The sequence below is a fragment of the Amyelois transitella genome, chromosome 7 (genome assembly GCF_032362555.1).
Source record: "Amyelois transitella isolate CPQ chromosome 7, ilAmyTran1.1, whole genome shotgun sequence".
Taxonomy (NCBI): Eukaryota; Metazoa; Arthropoda; class Insecta; order Lepidoptera; family Pyralidae; genus Amyelois; species Amyelois transitella.
The window spans coordinates 3,125,076-3,144,881 of NC_083510.1; the positions used below are offsets into that span (position 1 = coordinate 3,125,076).

Below are 19,806 nucleotides of genomic sequence, written 5' to 3' on the forward strand. Positions count from 1 at the left end.
GCGACTAAGGGATAGGCTTACAAACTTGGGATTCTTTTTTAGGCGATGGGCTAGCAACCTGTCACTAGTTGAATCTCAATTCTATCGTTAAGCCAAATAGCTGAACGTGGTCATTCAGTCTTTTCAAGACTGTTGGCTCTGTCTACCCCGCAAGGGATATAGACGTGACCATATGTATGTATGTATGTATGTATGTATGTCTCTTTACTAATAGCTTGTATATGACTTACATTCCCCGCAGTCCTTGCCCGTGTGACCCTCGGGGCAGTCGCAGAGGAAGGTGTCCCACAGGTCGGTGCACTCGGCCCCGTTGTAGCAGGGCGCGGAGCTGCATTGAGAACGTTTTTCTGGACATCCCGCTAGAGTGCCGTTGTCGGCGACGAAGCTGTTAGAAAATATATAAAACAAAATTAATTGAGAGCCTTTTGTAGCTAGTATTTCTAAAGCATCTTTGTATTTTTTTGAGTTATATATCAATTTCTACTCGGAGGGATTACATGGCTACCATAGTAAGATATGTGATAATGATGTAAAATTTTGTAAGTAGATTAACTCTTAAGTAAAAGTTCAAAGAAAATTTAAGTTTGTTGTAAATTTATATATGTGGGAAACAAATAAAACCAAGTTACCTGTTCAGATCGACGAATTTGTGATCAATGTAGAAGTCTGAGATGCATCCGACGAAGTCCTTGTTCTTCACTTGGAAGCTGCTCGGGATATTTGGCAGACCTCCGATTTGTAACGGGCCAGTGAGATCCAAAAATCTAACAGAAAAATGTCCAAGTGTAAAAGTGAAAAAAAAAATTTATATGTCATCTTGAAAACTTATTTATATATGTATGTATGTTTCATATTATGAGAAAGTTTCTCAGTGAGAAATTAAACAAATAACTGTTTCTCATCATCCCTAGTAAAGCACAGCAATAAAACTCTTTAACATCTGTTTAAGAAAGAATTACGGAAAATCTATAGCAAAATGTTAGAATGTTAATGTAACAGTAAAATAAAAACGGTAAATAAATATTTACAATGAACTCACCTGTGACAAGTTTCAGTGGGTATATCACACCTTGGGGGAAGCACTTTCCTCGTGAAGTTAGCGCATGCGTACTTTGCTCCAAGGGAAGCAGCGCCATTTAGAGATAGTGCTTTGTCGCAGTCGTCGAGGACCATTGTCGCAGTCTGGTAAAGAAGGTTAAAGTTTTTCATGTACACAAGGAATTTTTTAGGAGCAAGTGATATGATATGAAATATATACCCATGTTACAATATAGGGTTTAACAAACAGAAATACGAACTTCCACCCCTACCTGCACCTATTATCACAGACTAATGTGACCAACGAAGTCTTGGCATTCGTTGTAAAAGAAACCTGATGATTGAGTTGCATCCTGATAAAATTCTTGAGAATCAAATAAAAAAACTTACCCTATTAAAGTAGTCCACTTCAACCGTGTGCCACATGCCGTCAGCTACATCAGCAGCCACCGTGACTTCGGTTTTGGTTCCTCCGAGGGCGAATGTGAACCTCACCCCCGCCCTCCCCACGGCGCCCGCGCCTGTCGAAATCATTTCTAATGCGACGAAATCATGGCGTTCATTGTAGCGACCATTGTAGAGGAGGAGGCCGGATGTTGATTGGGTTGCGAACCTGATAACAGTTACATTATTATTGTTAAGTTTTACCGAAGCCTGAGCAAAGTTAAATGACTTGGCAGACCGGACTGCAGACGACTCTGCAATCCGGTCTATCGTTAAATTAACTACAATATAACTAAAGTTTTCCTTGGTTCGATGAGCTTACCTAGTTTGCTAGTTAGCTCTTAGTAGGCTTTACACTTAAAAGGGCAGACATGGGGCCTTATTTATTTTTATGTGTACTTACTTGTGGATAAATGAAACGTTGAAAAATGTGTGTTAATAAAGTGCTGTTAAGTTAACTTACTTCAACTTCAAATGCACTCGATGTCTCCTCTTCAACCCTGGGAAGGTCAAGAAAGAAGATGCTGGAAAGCTCCTGGCCTTCAGTTCGCACATGGAAGTAGTATAGGCGGCGTCTATGGTGCACCCCTGACAAAGTATACCGCCTTCCTTTCTCGCCACACATTGAGAACCACTGCGACAAATACTCCCGTCGCCATTTATGTCGCAAGTCGCACGGGTGAGCACTGTCTCGCAATTCACGCCTGTAAAGACCAAAAACCAAAAAAATCCACATATAAGGAAGAAATGAGTTCATGAGAAACGCCAAAAAATACATAGTCTGATTTTATTGATGGCGAGAAAATGTGAGAACCACGTTCCTGTAGGTACTCTTATTTTGTATAATCGAATCAGATCTATCACTCAAAGCTAAAGACCTTGTGAGACGAATTTGATCAATGTCCTCATAAGAACAGATCCTGATCTGATAAACATACCAGTAAATCCCGCTGCGCAGACGCAGGTGTACCCGCCCTCGCGACGTACGCAAGTTCCGTTGTTGACGCACGGCGAAGAATAGCACAGGTCCACTTCTGTGTCGCACATATAATGTTCTCTTGAACCTGGCAATGAAATGTAATTTAATTATGGTGTGAACTAAGAAAGTCATTTGATATATAAGCAGAATATTAACACTTCCATCACTTTCTTTCAAAGCCACAACTGATTTCTGAATAAGAAAAATTGAGGGTAGAAAAAGATTATGCACACGAGAATGTATGCCTATTCTGAGTAGCAGCAGGATAAGGCTAAATAATTTAATCAAAACTAGTCGAGCAAAATCAAATTAAGTACAAAATCAGAAGGCACTATAATTGTATGAAATACTCAAGTACCTACCTGTAAATCCATGTGGACACTGGCAGCTGAACGTAGTTACAGGATAGATCGGGCGAAACAAAACTGTATCGCTAGAGACGAAACCTGACGCGTTCCCGAATTTGAGCACCGTGAGGCACTCCTCGAAGTTAAGGCAGGGCTCGTGGACGCACACATTGTCATCGAATGGCAACACCTGTTGGACAGTAACAGTTAATGTCATATGTGGGATTCTGAATTTTGAAAAACCAATTTGGACTATTGACCCGGTAAATTATATTTTTCTACCATAAGTTTTTTTTGAGATATTAAATCTTCAATATTTTATTCCGAAACGTAGAAATCGAAGATGTCGTTTCAAATTATCCGTGTTATCAAACAACGTCCTAAAGAAGTTTCAAGTACTCGTATAATGCTTGCGCCGAATAAAAAGCTAAGCAAGGAGAAAGAGACAGAAACATATATTGTACCTGTACAGTAGCCAGCCTAGCCAAAGTAGCTCGATGCAAATACACTCTTTCCCTCAAGTGGGTAGGCGAGTAGTACTGCGATGTGTCCCCCGCCACTCCTATCTCAGCCTCGGGCCGTCTTGCGGAGAAAGACACATTTAGAATGTTGCCCGTCACATCGGTGTCATCCTGAGAAAGAAAACATTGTTAGTTGAAATGAGATTATTAATGACATGAAACCCAAACAATAGAAAATATATAAATAAAATTAGGGAAATAAATCGAAAGTTATAAGATTTATTTAGGTAACTACAATATGTACTTATCTCCTACGAAACGAAGGTTTTGTTTGGCATAATGTACGAAGATATTCTTAGTGGTAAAGGGCACTTACCTGTACACTAAAAACGTAGATGTTTTCCTTCGGACAAGGTATAATCGCCGCCAAGCCGTCCACGAAGAAGCCCAGTAGCGGAGACAAGAACTGTTCCGCTGTCATATCGTTCAGTCTCACTGTGATTGAGTTGAATAGCATCTCCTCGGTTATAAGACGAACGGTTAGTTGCATCATCGCTTTTACTTCGTTCACTCCGTCTGTAATAATTAAAAACAATGAAACCCAACATATATTAAAATTTTGCTATGTCTTGCCGTGCCGTATGATGTGCAGTGTGGTTACCAGCACCAATATAAAAAATAATATGACCACTCTATCTCTTTCCCATTGATGGAGAAATAGGCTTATAAACTGGGAATTTTTCTTCTAGGCGATGGTCTAGCAATCTGTCACTATTTGAATCGCAATTCTATCATAAAGCCTAACAGCTGAACGTGGCTACGAGTCTATCAAGACTGTTGGGTCTTCCCCGCAAGGGATATAGACGTAATTATATGAATGAATGTAGCGATGACTATAGCACGATAGTATAGATAAGGGTCGAGACAAAGTTTGAACAGCACTACAGTCATACACAGTATAATTATGTTCTTGCTTGTCATGCTTGACCTTATTTACAAGCTTTTTTTAAAACCCATCCTATTCAAAGACTTCCAGATTTCTTGAGAGAGGTAACCTTTTAGTTTGGAGAAAGAGAAAGAAGATACTCTATCTTATTTCCTCCTACCCACTTTTTTATCCACTAAGTGATAGCAATGCTGTTTTTTACTAGCTATTACTATTAAAATAACTATACAGACCATTAACTGATATCTCCATTGTAGCAATTTTTGGCACGTTTGTATTTAATTGTGGTGACAGCGTCATGCTGCCTGTTGTTTCATTTAGTAGAACGAGGTTTGCGTTGTTCCCAGAGAGTATCCGATATTGAAGCTGGAATACAAATGCATTATTATATTCGATGTCACTATGTTTATTTAACCATAGTATAGGGTGGCATTTTATACAAGGACAGTTATTATCATTCAGGACACTGTCATAAAAATTAAACATATAACTGCAAATTTCTAATTGCATTTTAGCTTTAATTGTGTAGGATCCCCTCACAACAGCGCATGTGGCAAATATTACAAATGATGGTAATATGATATATATACACTAATTTCAAAGAACACCATACCTTATCAGTGACATCTGCATCAAACGCCGGCACCCTGCCAAATGGTCCCACTGGAAAGCAGTCTTTATAATTATTGAAGATGATCTGGAAGTCTTTCATCATTGGAGCATTGTCATTCACATCTGTCACTAGAATTTCAACTCGAACATCGTTCCACAGCGGAGGGCTGGCTGCTCGTATGATCAGTTCGTATTTCTTCCTAGGACTCTCATAGTCTAGGTCCACCATAGTGACAAGTTCTGCCTTGTCAGAGCCTTGACGAGTTTCAAGGGAAAAGCTGTTGGAGTCGTCTCCACCTGTGGATATATAATGCTTTGAATTTTGGTCCTTCGAGCTGGATACACAGTACTTGAATTTATTAATTTTGATTTTTTTCGAAAAATGAAATAATAATAAAAGTGAATGGCGAGAAATTCCGTTCCATTCCATCATTGCAAAGTAGCAATGATGGAATGGAATGGAATTTCTCGCCATCGATTACGTTTATGAATGTTTTCATACATCTGTTCACTTATATTAGTCCATATGAAAAAGGAGACTGAGACTCGTATCTACAACAACCGATTGCATATAAGATATAAACTTATGTGAAATTTCTATGGAAGATAAACTCAGGGTAAAACTAGTTTTTATATAAAATACAAGTTTTAAAGTTTAAATAAAAAAAAATACCTTTGATAGAATAATGAACAACAGCATTAGCCCCTTCATCTGGATCGTGTGCATATATCTCTCCAACTGTAGTACCGATAGGACTGTTCTCAGGAACGTAGAAAGTTAAACAATCGCTCTCAAATACTGGCGGCGAGTCGTTTATGTCTTCCACTTTGATGTGGACAATCACCTATAAACAATTAAAGTGTTAATTGGCAAATGAACAGGTAACCAAAAAAGGTATACCTACCATCTTCTGTATACAGACCAAAGAAAGTGTTAATGTGATAAACCTGTTTTCTGTCCATATTTTTGTACATAAACATATGTGAACCACACGATGATCTTTAAACACTTAGCAACATAGGCCTGATGAATGCGGAGGTGTAGGACATATGCGGGCTGCTAATGTGAATAAAAAAGAATGCTGCTGCTCTTGTACTGGAACTATTCCTCTAAAACTCGTGAAGATAATAATACTTACAGAAGAACTTTGTGGTGGCGTTCCTCCATCAATCGCCAATGCCTTCAAATCGTGTGTGGCCACTGACTCCCTATCCAAAGGCTTGTTAGTCCGGATGACTCCAGAGGCGGGATCAATGACGAAAGAGCCTTCTTCTCGGTCTTTGCTATCAAGTTCGTAGTGAACGCGGCCGTTTAGACCTACGTCTGCGTCTGTTGCGCTAACTTGGGTAACTGATGTGCCTGCAAAGTGATATAAAAAATGTTAGACCTAGTATCGACCCTTGGGGTGCGCCTGTACTCATAGGACACATTATTCATTAACTGATGTTTTTAATACGTGTATATATTGTAAGATTGCTGTTTTATCATTGACATTTTATTCTTTTTTCTTCTATCATCGTAAATGAACAGTATACATAAATACAAATTACACAATTATTTATAAATTTAGGATAACTATTAAAATTTGTTAAGTCTACGATATACTTACCTACTAATGCATCCTCCATTATAGTAGCAGTATACAGTTGTTGCTTGAACACCGGTTCATTATCGTTGACGTCCACCACTGAGATTTCCACATCAGTAGTGTCAGACAATGCTGGCACTCCACCGTCTCTGGCTGTGACTGTGAGAAGGTAACCTGCAAAAAAAAAGTTCAGATTTACATTCCCGCTGGTTTCTCACCGAATGGAACGGATCTCATTAAATTATATATTAATGTTCTGAATTTTGAGGGTCAAAATAACTTACCACTCATAGTTTCTCTATCCAACAATTTGTTCGTAGTGATAGCTCCAGTCTGCGGGTTGATGACAAACTCCTGGTCATGATGGGCCACTGCTTCGTTGGAGATCTCTGAACTGAGACTGTACGTTATCTGTGCGTTCACTCCGACGTCACTGTCCGTAGCTGATACAACTAGGACGGTTGTGCCAATTGGCGCGTCTTCGAACACCTGTGTTACGAGTACATAATGGATCAGATAATGATTTAGTATTAAAATTTGTCTGTAGTTATTTTGATTTTGTAGAGGAAAATAATGAATTAATTATTATTAAAAAAGGAAAGTGCACGTACGGCATGAGGTGTACAAAAACTAAAGAGTAACCTGCAACCTAAACTGGTGGTTAGGAACCCTAACTAGTTGAGAAAAAAATATCTTTGTTTAAAATCAGTTTGAAACGTTTAAATTAACCGAGGTTCTATATTCTCATTTCAAATGTGCCTTTGTAACATTTTGGAAGACAACCATCAACGAAATGTAAATTAAAAGTTTTCTGTTCTATAAAGTTATTGCAACTCAACACTTACCGCAGCAGTATAAGGTGCATTTTCAAACACGGGCGCGTAGTTATTAGCGTCAGTAACATTGATATGCACCATCGCCGTATCGGACCTTCCGCCACTATCCGTAGCAGTGACCGTCAATACGTATCGTCTTTCTTGTTTGAAGTCCAATGGTTGAGCCACCGTGATCAAACCGCGGCCATTTTGTGATGTAATGGAGAAACGGCCGCGAGTGTTGCCACCAGTAATCTCGTAATGAAGCCTGAATGGATGAAATATAACTAATATAAAATATGCCAAATAAGCAAAAAGAGGATGTATTATGAAGATAAATAACGAGAAACACGAATTTTAATAAATGGTCACTGGAAAACTACGACAAATACAAAATGTGATTCATATAAACAGATTAAATGTTAAGCGAACCGCATCTGACGGAGACTTTGTAACCTAACCTTAACTGTTGCATAACTTGAGGGTTTGTTGCCTGCGTCAGCTCTCAAGTATACAGGAAGGAGATGAATTGGCTGTTTTCTAATGTGGTAGGATTTACACTATTGTGTAGAATAACGGTTATACTAAGACTTTCATCCCCCTGCTGCCACCACCAAGTCAAAATGGTAAGTTCATGACTTTTGTGGTTTACCATAGAAATAAACAAATTACCTGTTATCTTCATCGGCGTCAGTAGCGGTGACAGTGACAAGTGGTGTACCGGGCGGCTCGTCCTCAGCTATCTCCACGTCGTACTGTCCGGGAGCGAACACTGGGTCGTTGTCGTTGACGTCTTGTACTACGACAACGACGGACGCTGTGGCCGAACGAGGTGGAGAGCCGCCGTCTGTTGCTGTCACCTGAGAAGAAAAATGAATTCAGTTTCGCGGAAGGCGCTGCTATTTCTTGGTTATAAAGTTAGTTTCTTGTCCATAGACATTAACAGTTAGTGACAAAATAGACACTACTCTTTAAATTTACTTGTAAACGATCCAAAGGTGAGACAGTTGTTGTTTAATTTGAAAATGCTGCGGGTCATATTGCAGGAAAATAAGGCGGATTTTTTTATTACCTGAAGTTGGTATTTCGACTGCACTTCTCTATCCAAGGGTGTTGAAGTATAAACCCAGCCAGACCTAGGATCTATTGTGATGGGCAGGTCACTGTTACCGCCATACTCTTTGTCCGTGAGGGTGTAAGTTAGCTCAGCGTTCACTCCTTCGTCGGCGTCGTACGCTTGCACCTAATTGTGTAAAAAAACATTTACATTTATAAAAAACAAAACGCAAAGGAACTGTTTATTATCGGTATTGATATGATTAAAAATATGGAAAAGGATGGATTAATTGAAACGACAAATTTCAGATTGGGATCACGACAAACCCAATGTAAAAGAGCAACTGGCACATATTTTTATATATCGGCAATTGTGAGGCAATCAAATCAATGGCCAAGAAACACACATTAAGAGGAAAAAAAAGGCTTACCCTAACAATACTGTACCCAATGGGTACATTTTCGCTGACAGACTCTTGAAACAGGGACGTGTAGAATCTTGGAGCATTATCGTTCACATCTTTTACGTTGACTAGCAGTTGAGTGGTGTTGGAGCGAGATGGGCTGCCTCCGTCTATGGAAAACAGAAAGGGATAAAAATGTCATATCAGATTGGGTCAGTAGATTTGCATTTTAACCAGTTTCATTTGAGAAAAGATACACATATAGGTATTTTTTTAGTTAGTCAAAATAAATTTGTTGAGCCTTAACACTGGTGAACCTTAGCATAAACTTTTGTGACTTCATATTGTGCCTAATAACCAGTCCGTCAACATGCTACTTACCCAATAAAGCACAAAACAAACTAATTGGAGGACTTGGGGGAGACCCTGGGCCCCGAAGCGCTACAGAAGAGGGCTCAATCGGGAATATGCAAATATGACAGAGAGGAATTTATTTATTGGCGGTCTGTGTTAGTCATCTATGTCATTCCTTACCTTGTGCTCTGATGACCAGCCTGTAGCTCCTGACTTGCTCGTAATCCAGCGGTTTAACCAGAGACACGTCCCCACTAAGACTGTCTATAGAGAACTGCATCTGAGTGTTGCCTCCTATGATGGCGTAGCGGATGGCTGCGTTAGATCCTATATCTGCGTCTGTCGCCCTGAGAAATTAATATTAAATAAATAAGATGATTTTATGTTTCCTGTGTTATTTGAAAACTATGATTATAATTTGTATAATAATTAGTAATTTATTTTTTGCCAAGAGCTGTGTTTAGAAGAAGAGTGTAGTTTATTCCTTTCCTTTCCTGTTTTAATCGAAATCTGAAATTACCATACTTAACATACTATCTTCCTATAGCAATATATTCAAATAGGTACGCAACAAGATTTACAACCAAAAATACATTTCACACTTTGCGAATCCATTACGCTATCGTTACGCACTCATACTAACATTAAGTGTGTGGGGTGTCAACTGTTTATAGCATATATAAAGATTTATGTGTAGTGTAATGTACATGAAAATTCAACAGGCTGCGGCGGCGGGGTGCTATGCCAAAGGGGTGGGAATGCTATTGTTTTATTTATATCATTATATGTAGCAGCTGAAGTGGTTAACACTTCATTTCAACTGAAAGTGTTTTGAGGTGATTCGGTTTCGATACAATTTAACACGGTTGAGGATTATGTCTGGGTATTAATATTTTTGTAGCAGGAGCGATGATTCGGGCTCAACTGCCACAAAGGAAAGATCTTCCGCGAAAGTAAATTTTCTGTACATCAAAGTTAAAATTGTAAATGTTTCAATGGGATTACAACCAGTTGCTATTAACTACGAGTGTTACAAACAGATCATCAAAAGTAGAAAAAGAAATACATATACATTAAGTAATCAATTTTATATGTTAATTTTACAATTTAAATCGTGTACAACCGATTGTGATACCGACTTACTAAGAGACGTTAAAAATAACAGTTACATCCTATTTGTTCTATAATTTCTCAATTTAACTCATCCTACTTAGAAAGTTAACGCATAACTTCCTTAAATGTCATAAGCTATTAAAATTAATACGATTCTGGGGTACAGTCGTTATCCTTTAATCAGGATAAATTATATAAATTATCTTTGGCGGTAACATGTACAGCACATTCTATAAAAACTAGATAAAAAACTAGACAAAAATTCCTGGAATTCTGAATCCATTCGGAAAACAAACAGTATTATATATCTAAATATATGCAAACATGTAAGAAACAAGTGCCCATAAAGTTAGTCTTGCACGAATGAACGGCTGAACGAACATTAATTTTTTATTAAATTGACAGCAGAGCAAAATATATTTCTTCTGTGCCTCAACTCAAAAAAATATTAATAGACATTATTGGATTGATTTTCACGAAATTTGGAACAGATATAGAATAGACTTTCGAGAGTAATAATCTTTTTTTATTCTGGAATATCCCGCGGGAGCGAAGCAAAAGCTAGTCTAAACTAATATTAAAAATGCAAATGTGATTGTATTTTTTTGTTGTATCTACTGAACCAACCTTCTTAAAATTTTGCGTATAATAAGAGTATGGAGAAGGACATAGTAACTTACTTAATTCTGGCTATGACAGGATTATCAGATACACTGATGTCCTCATCCACAGTCACCGTGTACGTCTTCTCACTGAACTGAGGGTAGTTGTCGTTGTCATCCAAAACATTTACGTGGATTGTTGTTCTGCGATAATTAAATAAAAAAAATTGAGAACTCAGTTATAAGTTACCATTTGAGAATAAAATAATGTGCGTACTTAATTTAAACGCTGACTTTTGTTTTTACTTTTTTTACCAGCCAGTAGTAATTTTTTTTTATTGAATTGTTTTCTTTACGGCCTTTGAAAAAAGAGACTACATAATCACGACAACAGTATTGAGCGATTTTCGTAAACAAGTCAGGAAAAAATTATTTCTAAAAATTAGTTTAGGAGAGGTGAAAACATTACGAAAAAGTCAAATTAGTAAGTTTTTTAAAAATTGTTAAATCGTGAAGAATGCTTACGTGCTTGAAAGCCTATCTGATACAGGGCTGGCCAAGTCAGTAGCCTTCACTATCACTGTATATCTTGCGACCTTCTCTCTATCCAAGCTTGACCTGGTGAGTAAGGCTCCACTCCTGCCGTCTACTCGGAACACATCCTGACTATCTGATGATGTCTGCTCTCCACTACTTTGTATGGCTTCGTTGGTGTTTTCAGAAAGCGTTTCAGCTGTCACCGACTCTATGGAGTACTCCACCTGTGGTGAAAAATTAGATTATTGTTAACCGACATCAGGACCAATCACTTAATAAAACTAGCGACAAAGAAATGAGAAAATATAAGTGAATTAAATTTAAAGATGAGTCATAGGTGACGAGATAAATTAAACAGGTCACTGGCTTTACACCTTATGAGCCTTTATGCTAAGGTAACTGTCCGTAATTGTGTAAATTCTTCGATACCTACACACAGATGAACATCTAAAACCCATTGAAAATTAGACCAGAAATTTACAGACATCGGTGATTTTTAAACAAAAAAGTTACAACCGCACCACGCTACACTCCGGCAAGACCGTATTCACTTCAGTACATTATTTACGATTACTGCTAAAAAGTCTTCATGCTTGTAAATTTGTTATTATACCTCGGCATTCTTCCCGATGTCTTGATCCGTGGCTTTCAGGGTGAGCACCGTGGTCCCAGGACTAGCGCCCTCCCTCACCGAAGCCTCGTACTGCTGCATCTCGAACACTGGCGAGTGGTCGTTACAGTCTAGCACGTTGATCTGTAATCATTGTCAGGTCATTATCTCCTTCCTGGCGTTTATACACGTACATATATGAAGCCACGGATCCACCTATCATCAAGTTTCAAAAGTAGGCAAGTAATTAAATGGAGCGACTCATGTTTGATCTAAGTACGTATTTTTAAACAACAAAATGTATTTAACTTTTAGAAGTTTTATTTGACCGTGAAAGCAAATAAAACTATAACACTTTTGCGGCATTATAATTTAAGAAGTTTATGTGTAAAAAAAATGATAACTCCTGTAAATCAACCCATACAAACATCATTACCGAATCAAAAATCAACACCGCTCCGTATCAAATGTTGTGGCCGAGTGCCCAATTTGTCAGGCAATTTGCGGTTGACCGATTTCAATCAAAATAAAACAAGACAGATTTATTTTTCAAATAAACTATGAAACTCTTATGGTAGAAATTAATATAAGTATTTTAAGCGTAGCATTAAAAGATTCATGTATTAAATAAAAAAATACAAGTTTTCTCAGTATCAAATGATCTGATATTTGGTAGGTAAGAAAAATGTTTTCATAATGAGCAAATTAAGCCAAATAGCTGAACGTGGCCATTCAGTCTTTTTAAGACTGTTGGCTCTGTCTACCCCGCAAGGGATATAGGCGTGACCATATGTATGTATGTATAATGAACAATCACTTAATAACACATTTTTTTTAAACAAAAAGGAAAAATAATGTTAGCTAAGAAAACCTTGAAGTTCTCATGATTACCTATTATCAAGATTACCTGTAAAGTCGTAGTGCCACTCCTAGGCGGGAAGGTGTCATCCTGCGCGACCACCCTGAAGTAATGCACGTCCAGCCGTTCCCGGTCCAGCCGGGCTTGCGTGGTCACCACTCCAGTGCGGGAGTCCACGGCGAACATGCCCGCAGACCGGGAGTCCAGGAGACTCGACATGGAGTATGTCACTGGACTGTTCTCTGGGTCACTGTAAGTAAATGTATTGTTAATTTGTCGATGCCAGTATTAAATTTTTTTAAGCTGTTCTGTTTGATTTTTGTCATCATCGAAATGTTATTATCAAATGTAAACTCCTATAAGTTGGAGGTCTTTATACCTATTTTCAAAACTGGTTTTCAAAGAGGCTCTTGATGCTATATAGGTACCTAAAGTAATCTTTTAAACTGCAATTGATGTCTTCTTCCTCGAAGCGTTTCTCCCGCTTCCCCAATCCCCAAATAATTGTACCAATAACATTTCATATGCAATGTGAACTAAGAAGTCTGTGCAGCGTTGGGCATTTGTATCTACGATCTTGCTAGTTTCTTCTTAGAACCAATTTATTTTCAACTTTTTTGGTATCTATTTAAAATTGATAATGATCTACAGCTCTTGTATTAGTTGGTAAAAAAGTTAAATTGTTTTCCAAAAATATCATTTTAGGTACGATTAAAATAAAATTCTATTAGGTAGGTACTTTTATAATCATGACTTTTACCTAAAGCACCCTTTCACCTTGCATTCACCCTATGATTTGTATAATTTAAGCGTCTAGACACGTTGGTGGTGGAAAAATGAATAGGGGGTTTCAACCACGTTATGTTTTAAAGCAAAACACACTTATCACGCTCGCATGCTTGGCTTGTGACTTTGTAAATTACTTCAAGTTATGTGTTCCCTTTCCTCTGACGTTTAATCCTACTCGAATTCTAAGGGAACTGACGGTTCAGTTATTTTTCTCTGCAAATAATGCAACTAGAAATGACGTCAAATACCACTTATACTAGTAATTAAAGTTACTAGGTACTGTTTTAAAAGCGCAATTTTTGTAGAACCGGAAAATCTAACTACACTGTAGCATTATTAACAATGAAGTCAATGTACAAAGAATACTGTGATAATTTTTGAAGTTTGACTTGTTGTAATTTTTTACTACGCATATGTTGACTACTGCTTTAGGTTAAGTAACCGACGTAAAACCGAGAAGGACATGTGTGTTTATTTGTGAGTCTATCAGATATAATATCAAGAACTCCTGAAATAATATATCTAGTATTACTTGTTTTAAGAATTGAAAAATATTGATTTTAATTTTTGTAAATGCTCTTCCAGAGGAAATAACCCCAATCGTATTCAGTTAACCATTATTATTTACACGCGGATGTAAGTGGCATTTTGATAATAATTCCAGCATTACGAGAGCCAATAATGGCGCTTCGTAATTTGCACGTCCCATTACAGTAGCGGTTATGGTTTAAACCTGGAAGCAGTTCCATTCAGATTGAGGAAATGGAAGAAATTACAACTTCACTTTTGCTATTTTTCTACATGAAATCCACTTTAGATTGCTAATATAAAGACCATTGACTTTGTGTACCCAGTAAGCGATGTGATATGTAACTGCATAGTTGTCTAGACTTAGAAAAATTATCAACTTAGAAGATTTAACTAGCCAAAATATTGGGTCACTCTGAGAATCAAACCTAGGATCCCGTTTACCACAACGCCGTTAGATTCCCTCGCAATATAACCGCATAAAATAAAAGACTAACGATTTAGGTGCCATTTTCGAGGCATTTGCGGATCATCTACTTTTATAATGCCGCGTTCTGATGGTACCTTTGTGATAAATCGAAAAAAGTAATGATGTATAAATTGTTTGAAAATTACATACGTACCGTGCTCTTACAGTAGTGACGACGACCCCTGGAGGCTGCTCCTCCGCTACCGAAGCCATGTACAAAGCCTGCTCGAAGTAAGGAGACTGATTGCGCAACTCCCGCTTCACTCTTCGCGCGATATCAGTGTCATTCAGCTCTTGATGGTGATACACTATCTTCAATCTGTGATCCGAATCAATTATATTAGTCCGGTCACAATTAAAAGTAAAAAGAATAGAAACTTTCCACATAGGTTCTTGTATGCACACGTCATCACTAGCAACCAAGTCGCCCTGACTATTTTCTATTGTAAATCGTGGGTCACTGACATCCAAAAACTGCACTTTGCAACTCTTCTGAACTGTTCTTGGCAAGAAAGCTGTTAGAGAATTCACAAATTGTGACTGTTTCAAACAAATACCTTGCCATCTATCTGTGGTAGGGATGGCAAAACTTGCATATGTCTCAGAAATCCACTGCTTCGCTTCTGCTATTTTTACATCTATGGCCATGTCAAAAGGTACTAGAGAATGAGATCTTTTCCTCCTACTTTTATTTCTCGCTGCAAAATCTTCAAAGATAGTGTGTTGCCATGGATCTGCGGTAGAAAAGACACTGTATTGACTAGAGACTAATTCTTCCGCGTCCAACAACCTCCAGTCTATATTATCTCTCTCTGAGAACACTGCTTCCCTTTTGTCTCTACTAGGCTCTTCCTCATACTGTAGAGCTGAGTCGCTTTGGTCATAAACTCTATCGAAATCTATGTCGTAAAGATCAGCGTGTCTTCTACTGCAATCCTCTCCAGTGACGAGCACTCTGATTGGCAGGCTGTAGTAATCTATATCTCTGATTCTCTCTGACGTTGAGTCTACGTAGAAGGTGAAGAGGTTTGGGTACATAACGCCATCGCAACGCAGTCTTTTGCGGAGTGTGACTAGACCGGTAGTTCTGTTGACCCTGAGGATGTGATGGACGAAGTTAGCTGTTCGATGGACGTCGATGGTGTAGGTTCGCTCTGAGCCGAGTTTGTAGACAGCTGCGTCGAGGACGACGTGTCCGGGCCGGGCGGAGTCGGGGACGAGCACGAGGTAGGCGCGAGCGGCCGCCACCAGCAAGATGGTGGCTACCGCATGCGCCCACAGTCGAGTCATGGTGCAAGTTCACCTGCAGTGACGCCACCGCGCCCGTAAACTGCTGCGGTTCGCCATCTGGAACAATAATGTGTTGTGAATTTCCACGAAAATCGATTCAGATTTCTACCTAAAATGTTATATTAAGTTCAAGATGTCCATAAAGATCTACATATACGAAACGCAATTTGTCCTTATTTATCTAAACGATCAAAAAGTAGTCCGAACACCAAGTGAGGGATTTCCTATACTCTATCCGTTCTTGATCGTTACACAAGAACTTTTCGCCTTACGGACTGTCCCTTATACGTAAAGTTATATCGTTATCTAATACTAAACACCGAAGCCGGTCACAGTCCTAAACAAACGTTGTGACAGTGTAATCCGGGATATAGTAATAACGTGCAATTAAGTACCCCTTTGGTCTCGCATTAGTAACTTATTCCGAAAGGGGAAGAAGTAAAGGCTTAGACATTAGAACGCATTATCGGTATACATTACGGATTAATGAGAAAATAAGGAGGTAGAATACAGTTCAGAGCTAGAAAAGCAAGTATTAGAAATACTTGCTCTTCTAAGTCTAAAGTGTTTTACTACTTAAAGTGTTTAAGAGATATTTCATAATCGCGATTTCGAAAATAAAAAGTGAATACCATGTCTTTTGTGTATTCGTGTGTATTTATGCATATACAAAAATATTTAATTTGCGAAATGACATCGATATATAAATATTTTTTTTGCTATTAAATAATAGACTATACCAATTCGAACACTTCTGTTTTAGAATTTCTGTCAAATCTCTCGTCAAACGGTACAAACACAATCATACCGTTTCACTTTGTATTTGCATTTGCAATCCCGAGCTTTATCGGTTCGGCAGAGGTCCAGGCAAAAGATAAATGGCGTCAATTAATGCTCGTGTCGTTTGCCACATTGCTTTCACAGATTCCACGCCGCGGCCAATTTTGCACCTGAAACTCGATGTTGACTTTGTATAATTAATGAGCCCGGTCTCACATGTTGCTTTAAAATTAACGCCAGTTAATTTGGTGTGACCAATCTCGAACATTTGTTGCAATTTGCTTTGTAGAGATATAATTAAATAGAAATATTTAAAGGAATTCAGAAAAATGCCATCATAAAAAGGGCCTTTAGCGTAAAAGAGAAGATTTAAGAACTTGTCTGCCAATAAAGAAAGTTTTACTTTGCGTGGAAAGATTGTATGTATAATGACAAAAGTTAATTTGTTTCATATAGATACAATTCTATTCATTTTTTATCATACTTTTAGGTGGTGAAATAAAGATCTTTTTTTTTCGTGTTAGTATTTATGATTTTACAAAGTAACCTAAACATAGGTTACTACTGTTGTCTTCGTGTAGTACTCATGCAAATTAGGTATTTCTAAATAATTTCTTTTGCTCGTTTTATCTGTATGTTTGATAGTTGGAGGTCTTTGAAAACTTATCTACTACTTCTGTTTTCTGATAAATTAACTTTTAAGATGTAGCTCATTAAAATTTGAGAGTTTAGACATGGTGTGTGATAAAGTAAAAGTTTTATGTGTATACGACAGTGTTCAATCTGAGATACTTAAATAGGAATGATATGAGGTTTTATCGTATGCCGGTTTCAACTTCACATGGTAATGTGGGAAAATTAGTTAGACTGCCTTTGACATAGAAATCTAAATATTGTTACGGTGAGGAAAAACATGAAAAAATCTGCACTTAAAGGCGACTGGATGTGTGTACCATGGTACAATACTGACTGAAATAAATATTGGTACAATGTAAATTTTTTTGTGGTTTGGCCGTGTAGTTCCCGGCACCATTAGAAAAAGAATAGGACCACTCCATCTCTTTCCCGTGGATGTCGTAAAAGGCGACTAAGGGATAGGCTTATACACTTGGAATTCTTCTTTTAGGCGACAGGCTAGCAACCTGTCACTATTTGAATCTCAGTTCTATCATTAAGCCAAACAGCTGAATGTGGCCTGTCAGTCTTTTTAAGACTGTTGGCTCTGTTTACCCCACAAGGGATAAAGATGTGATTATATGTATGTATGTAATTTTTTTGTAGCGTATTTGTCTTATTTTTTTCAAATGTTTAAAGAACGCTGTAAGCGGTGTCGCTTGCTATTGATTTTTCGAAATAATGAAAATACATAAACGTGAAGAATTGATAGGGTAAAAACTAACAACTCTATTCAATTTATTATTGAGGTCGGATTTTCTACGGAGGATAAGGCAGACACTATCCGGTAATGGCGCTATCAATTAGAGATCCCGATCGCCATTCCATTCTGATCCATAGACCAATATACACATAGATCATGCAAATTATGGTAAAGCATAAAAATATGAAATACTACGATATCTTGTCTATGATATGTACGAGAACGATAAAAATAAATAGTAATGTATTATGTATTGCGATTGCAAAGTAACCATGTTTTCTTCTCATCATCCTCCGGCTTTATTCCGTTTTCATTTTACCATATTTTACTCATAACACTAAGGTACACTTCTAACATATAAAGTACACTGCTTAAAACTTAACACCAGATTAATAAATAATATGTAACAAAGCAAGAAAAGGTCGTGACATAATATAACACGTGTGATAATTTTACATTAACATTACATCACACACACACATACATATGTTTTTAACCGTAAGTAGACTATTGTCTAATTGAATAAATGGTCTGTGTCCAACTATTAATCCGTTTGTGGATATACGCCCTTATAAATTATCGGCAAATCGCCTTTTGGATTCATTGAGTTTTGTGTTTGGGACGCGCGAAATTTATTGGAGGATTGGACTGTGCCTGTTTTTCGACTGTGCCTCCGTCAATTTTTTTGTAAAATTTATTGGAAGAATTTTAAAAGGTCCCTAGTTTCACTTTTGAAAGAACCTGCTTTTTAAATAATATTTCGGATTTAAGGTTTTTAATTTACTTTCTATGAAGAAGTTGTGGTAACTTACTTAAAAATGATTAACGGATAGCCGAAATCAATGAACAGACTATGATATTTGACAAATAATAGAGCTGTTTTTATTACTAAATCCTTAGACTATTACAACAGCACGATCTAAAAATTGTAACGAAAGACCAAACACCACGAAGTTTCTGAAGTGATTTTTCTTCAGAGCAAATAAAACGCGTTTACATGAATATTTAAACAACGGCACGATTGATATTTATCGATAACAATCGGTAAATGTAGATTCATTTGCGGATAAAGGACATAAAAGTTTCCAGTCTGGAGACTCGTTCGACCACATCTAATCTAAGTATTAAACGGCCATAAACTTGATAAATCGACCACGATTTCTTTTTAATTGCTTTCCAGCCAGGTGGAAATAAAGGCGCGAATCTAGTGCTATGGACTTATATGAAAGAGTGCTTTATCTGAGAAGTATCGGAGACGAACCCAAGGATTTACATTAGACATATGCAATTGGATATATCGATTGTAACGTAAAACGTACGATTTTTTTTACTCTATACGTCTTTAAAGTTCTATCGTTCAGTTCTATTAATAGGAAAAATATCCCTTAATTTCTTCTTAGTAGGACAAATCGGATAAATTAAACCGTTCCGTCCTACTACGATTCTAAATTCTTAAATTAAAAAAAATATATTTTTGTTCCTATCTAAATGTTAGTAAGCCTAATACCCTAGCATTATGCTTAATACAGTCTTGCTACTACTCGTATAAGACTCCAGTATAGAAAGCAGGTCTATACAGAAACTAACAAACCATATTATGAAGACAGTAGCAATTAAAAAGTACCGGGACCCATCGCTTGCCACTTATCTGGTCTGTAACCACTTAAAGTGTGCGTCATAAAGTCTTTGATATCTTACCTACCATAAGAAATGTGTAAGAGCCTAGTGAACGGTTTACCATTAAAATGTCAATTTGAATTCCGAGGTTGCTTAAAATAGCAGTAAGATTAAATATTTTCATTACAA

At 37.5% G+C, this 19,806-nt stretch overlaps 1 protein-coding gene across 1 annotated transcript in view; it reads right to left on the minus strand.

Annotated features, from left to right (window-relative positions):
• The window catches only part of LOC106139426 (protocadherin-like wing polarity protein stan), a 33,867-nt gene extending 18,025 nt beyond the window's left edge, over positions 1–15,842 (minus strand). The window contains exons 1-25 of the mRNA XM_013340864.2: positions 14,707–15,842; positions 12,815–13,016; positions 11,911–12,051; positions 11,286–11,521; positions 10,839–10,964; positions 9,226–9,392; positions 8,719–8,861; positions 8,304–8,474; positions 7,904–8,091; positions 7,262–7,499; positions 6,701–6,905; positions 6,438–6,590; positions 5,967–6,187; positions 5,501–5,672; positions 4,829–5,124; positions 4,449–4,581; positions 3,646–3,845; positions 3,273–3,440; positions 2,824–2,998; positions 2,421–2,546; positions 1,946–2,186; positions 1,429–1,651; positions 1,040–1,182; positions 630–764; positions 231–385 (exon numbers count right to left, since the gene is read on the minus strand). Coding sequence (XP_013196318.2) covers positions 231–385; positions 630–764; positions 1,040–1,182; positions 1,429–1,651; positions 1,946–2,186; positions 2,421–2,546; positions 2,824–2,998; positions 3,273–3,440; positions 3,646–3,845; positions 4,449–4,581; positions 4,829–5,124; positions 5,501–5,672; positions 5,967–6,187; positions 6,438–6,590; positions 6,701–6,905; positions 7,262–7,499; positions 7,904–8,091; positions 8,304–8,474; positions 8,719–8,861; positions 9,226–9,392; positions 10,839–10,964; positions 11,286–11,521; positions 11,911–12,051; positions 12,815–13,016; positions 14,707–15,842 — 5,494 coding nt within the window. The remainder of the gene's footprint in view (positions 1–230; positions 386–629; positions 765–1,039; positions 1,183–1,428; positions 1,652–1,945; positions 2,187–2,420; positions 2,547–2,823; positions 2,999–3,272; positions 3,441–3,645; positions 3,846–4,448; positions 4,582–4,828; positions 5,125–5,500; positions 5,673–5,966; positions 6,188–6,437; positions 6,591–6,700; positions 6,906–7,261; positions 7,500–7,903; positions 8,092–8,303; positions 8,475–8,718; positions 8,862–9,225; positions 9,393–10,838; positions 10,965–11,285; positions 11,522–11,910; positions 12,052–12,814; positions 13,017–14,706) is intronic.
• Between the last annotated feature and the right edge of the window lie 3,964 nt (positions 15,843–19,806).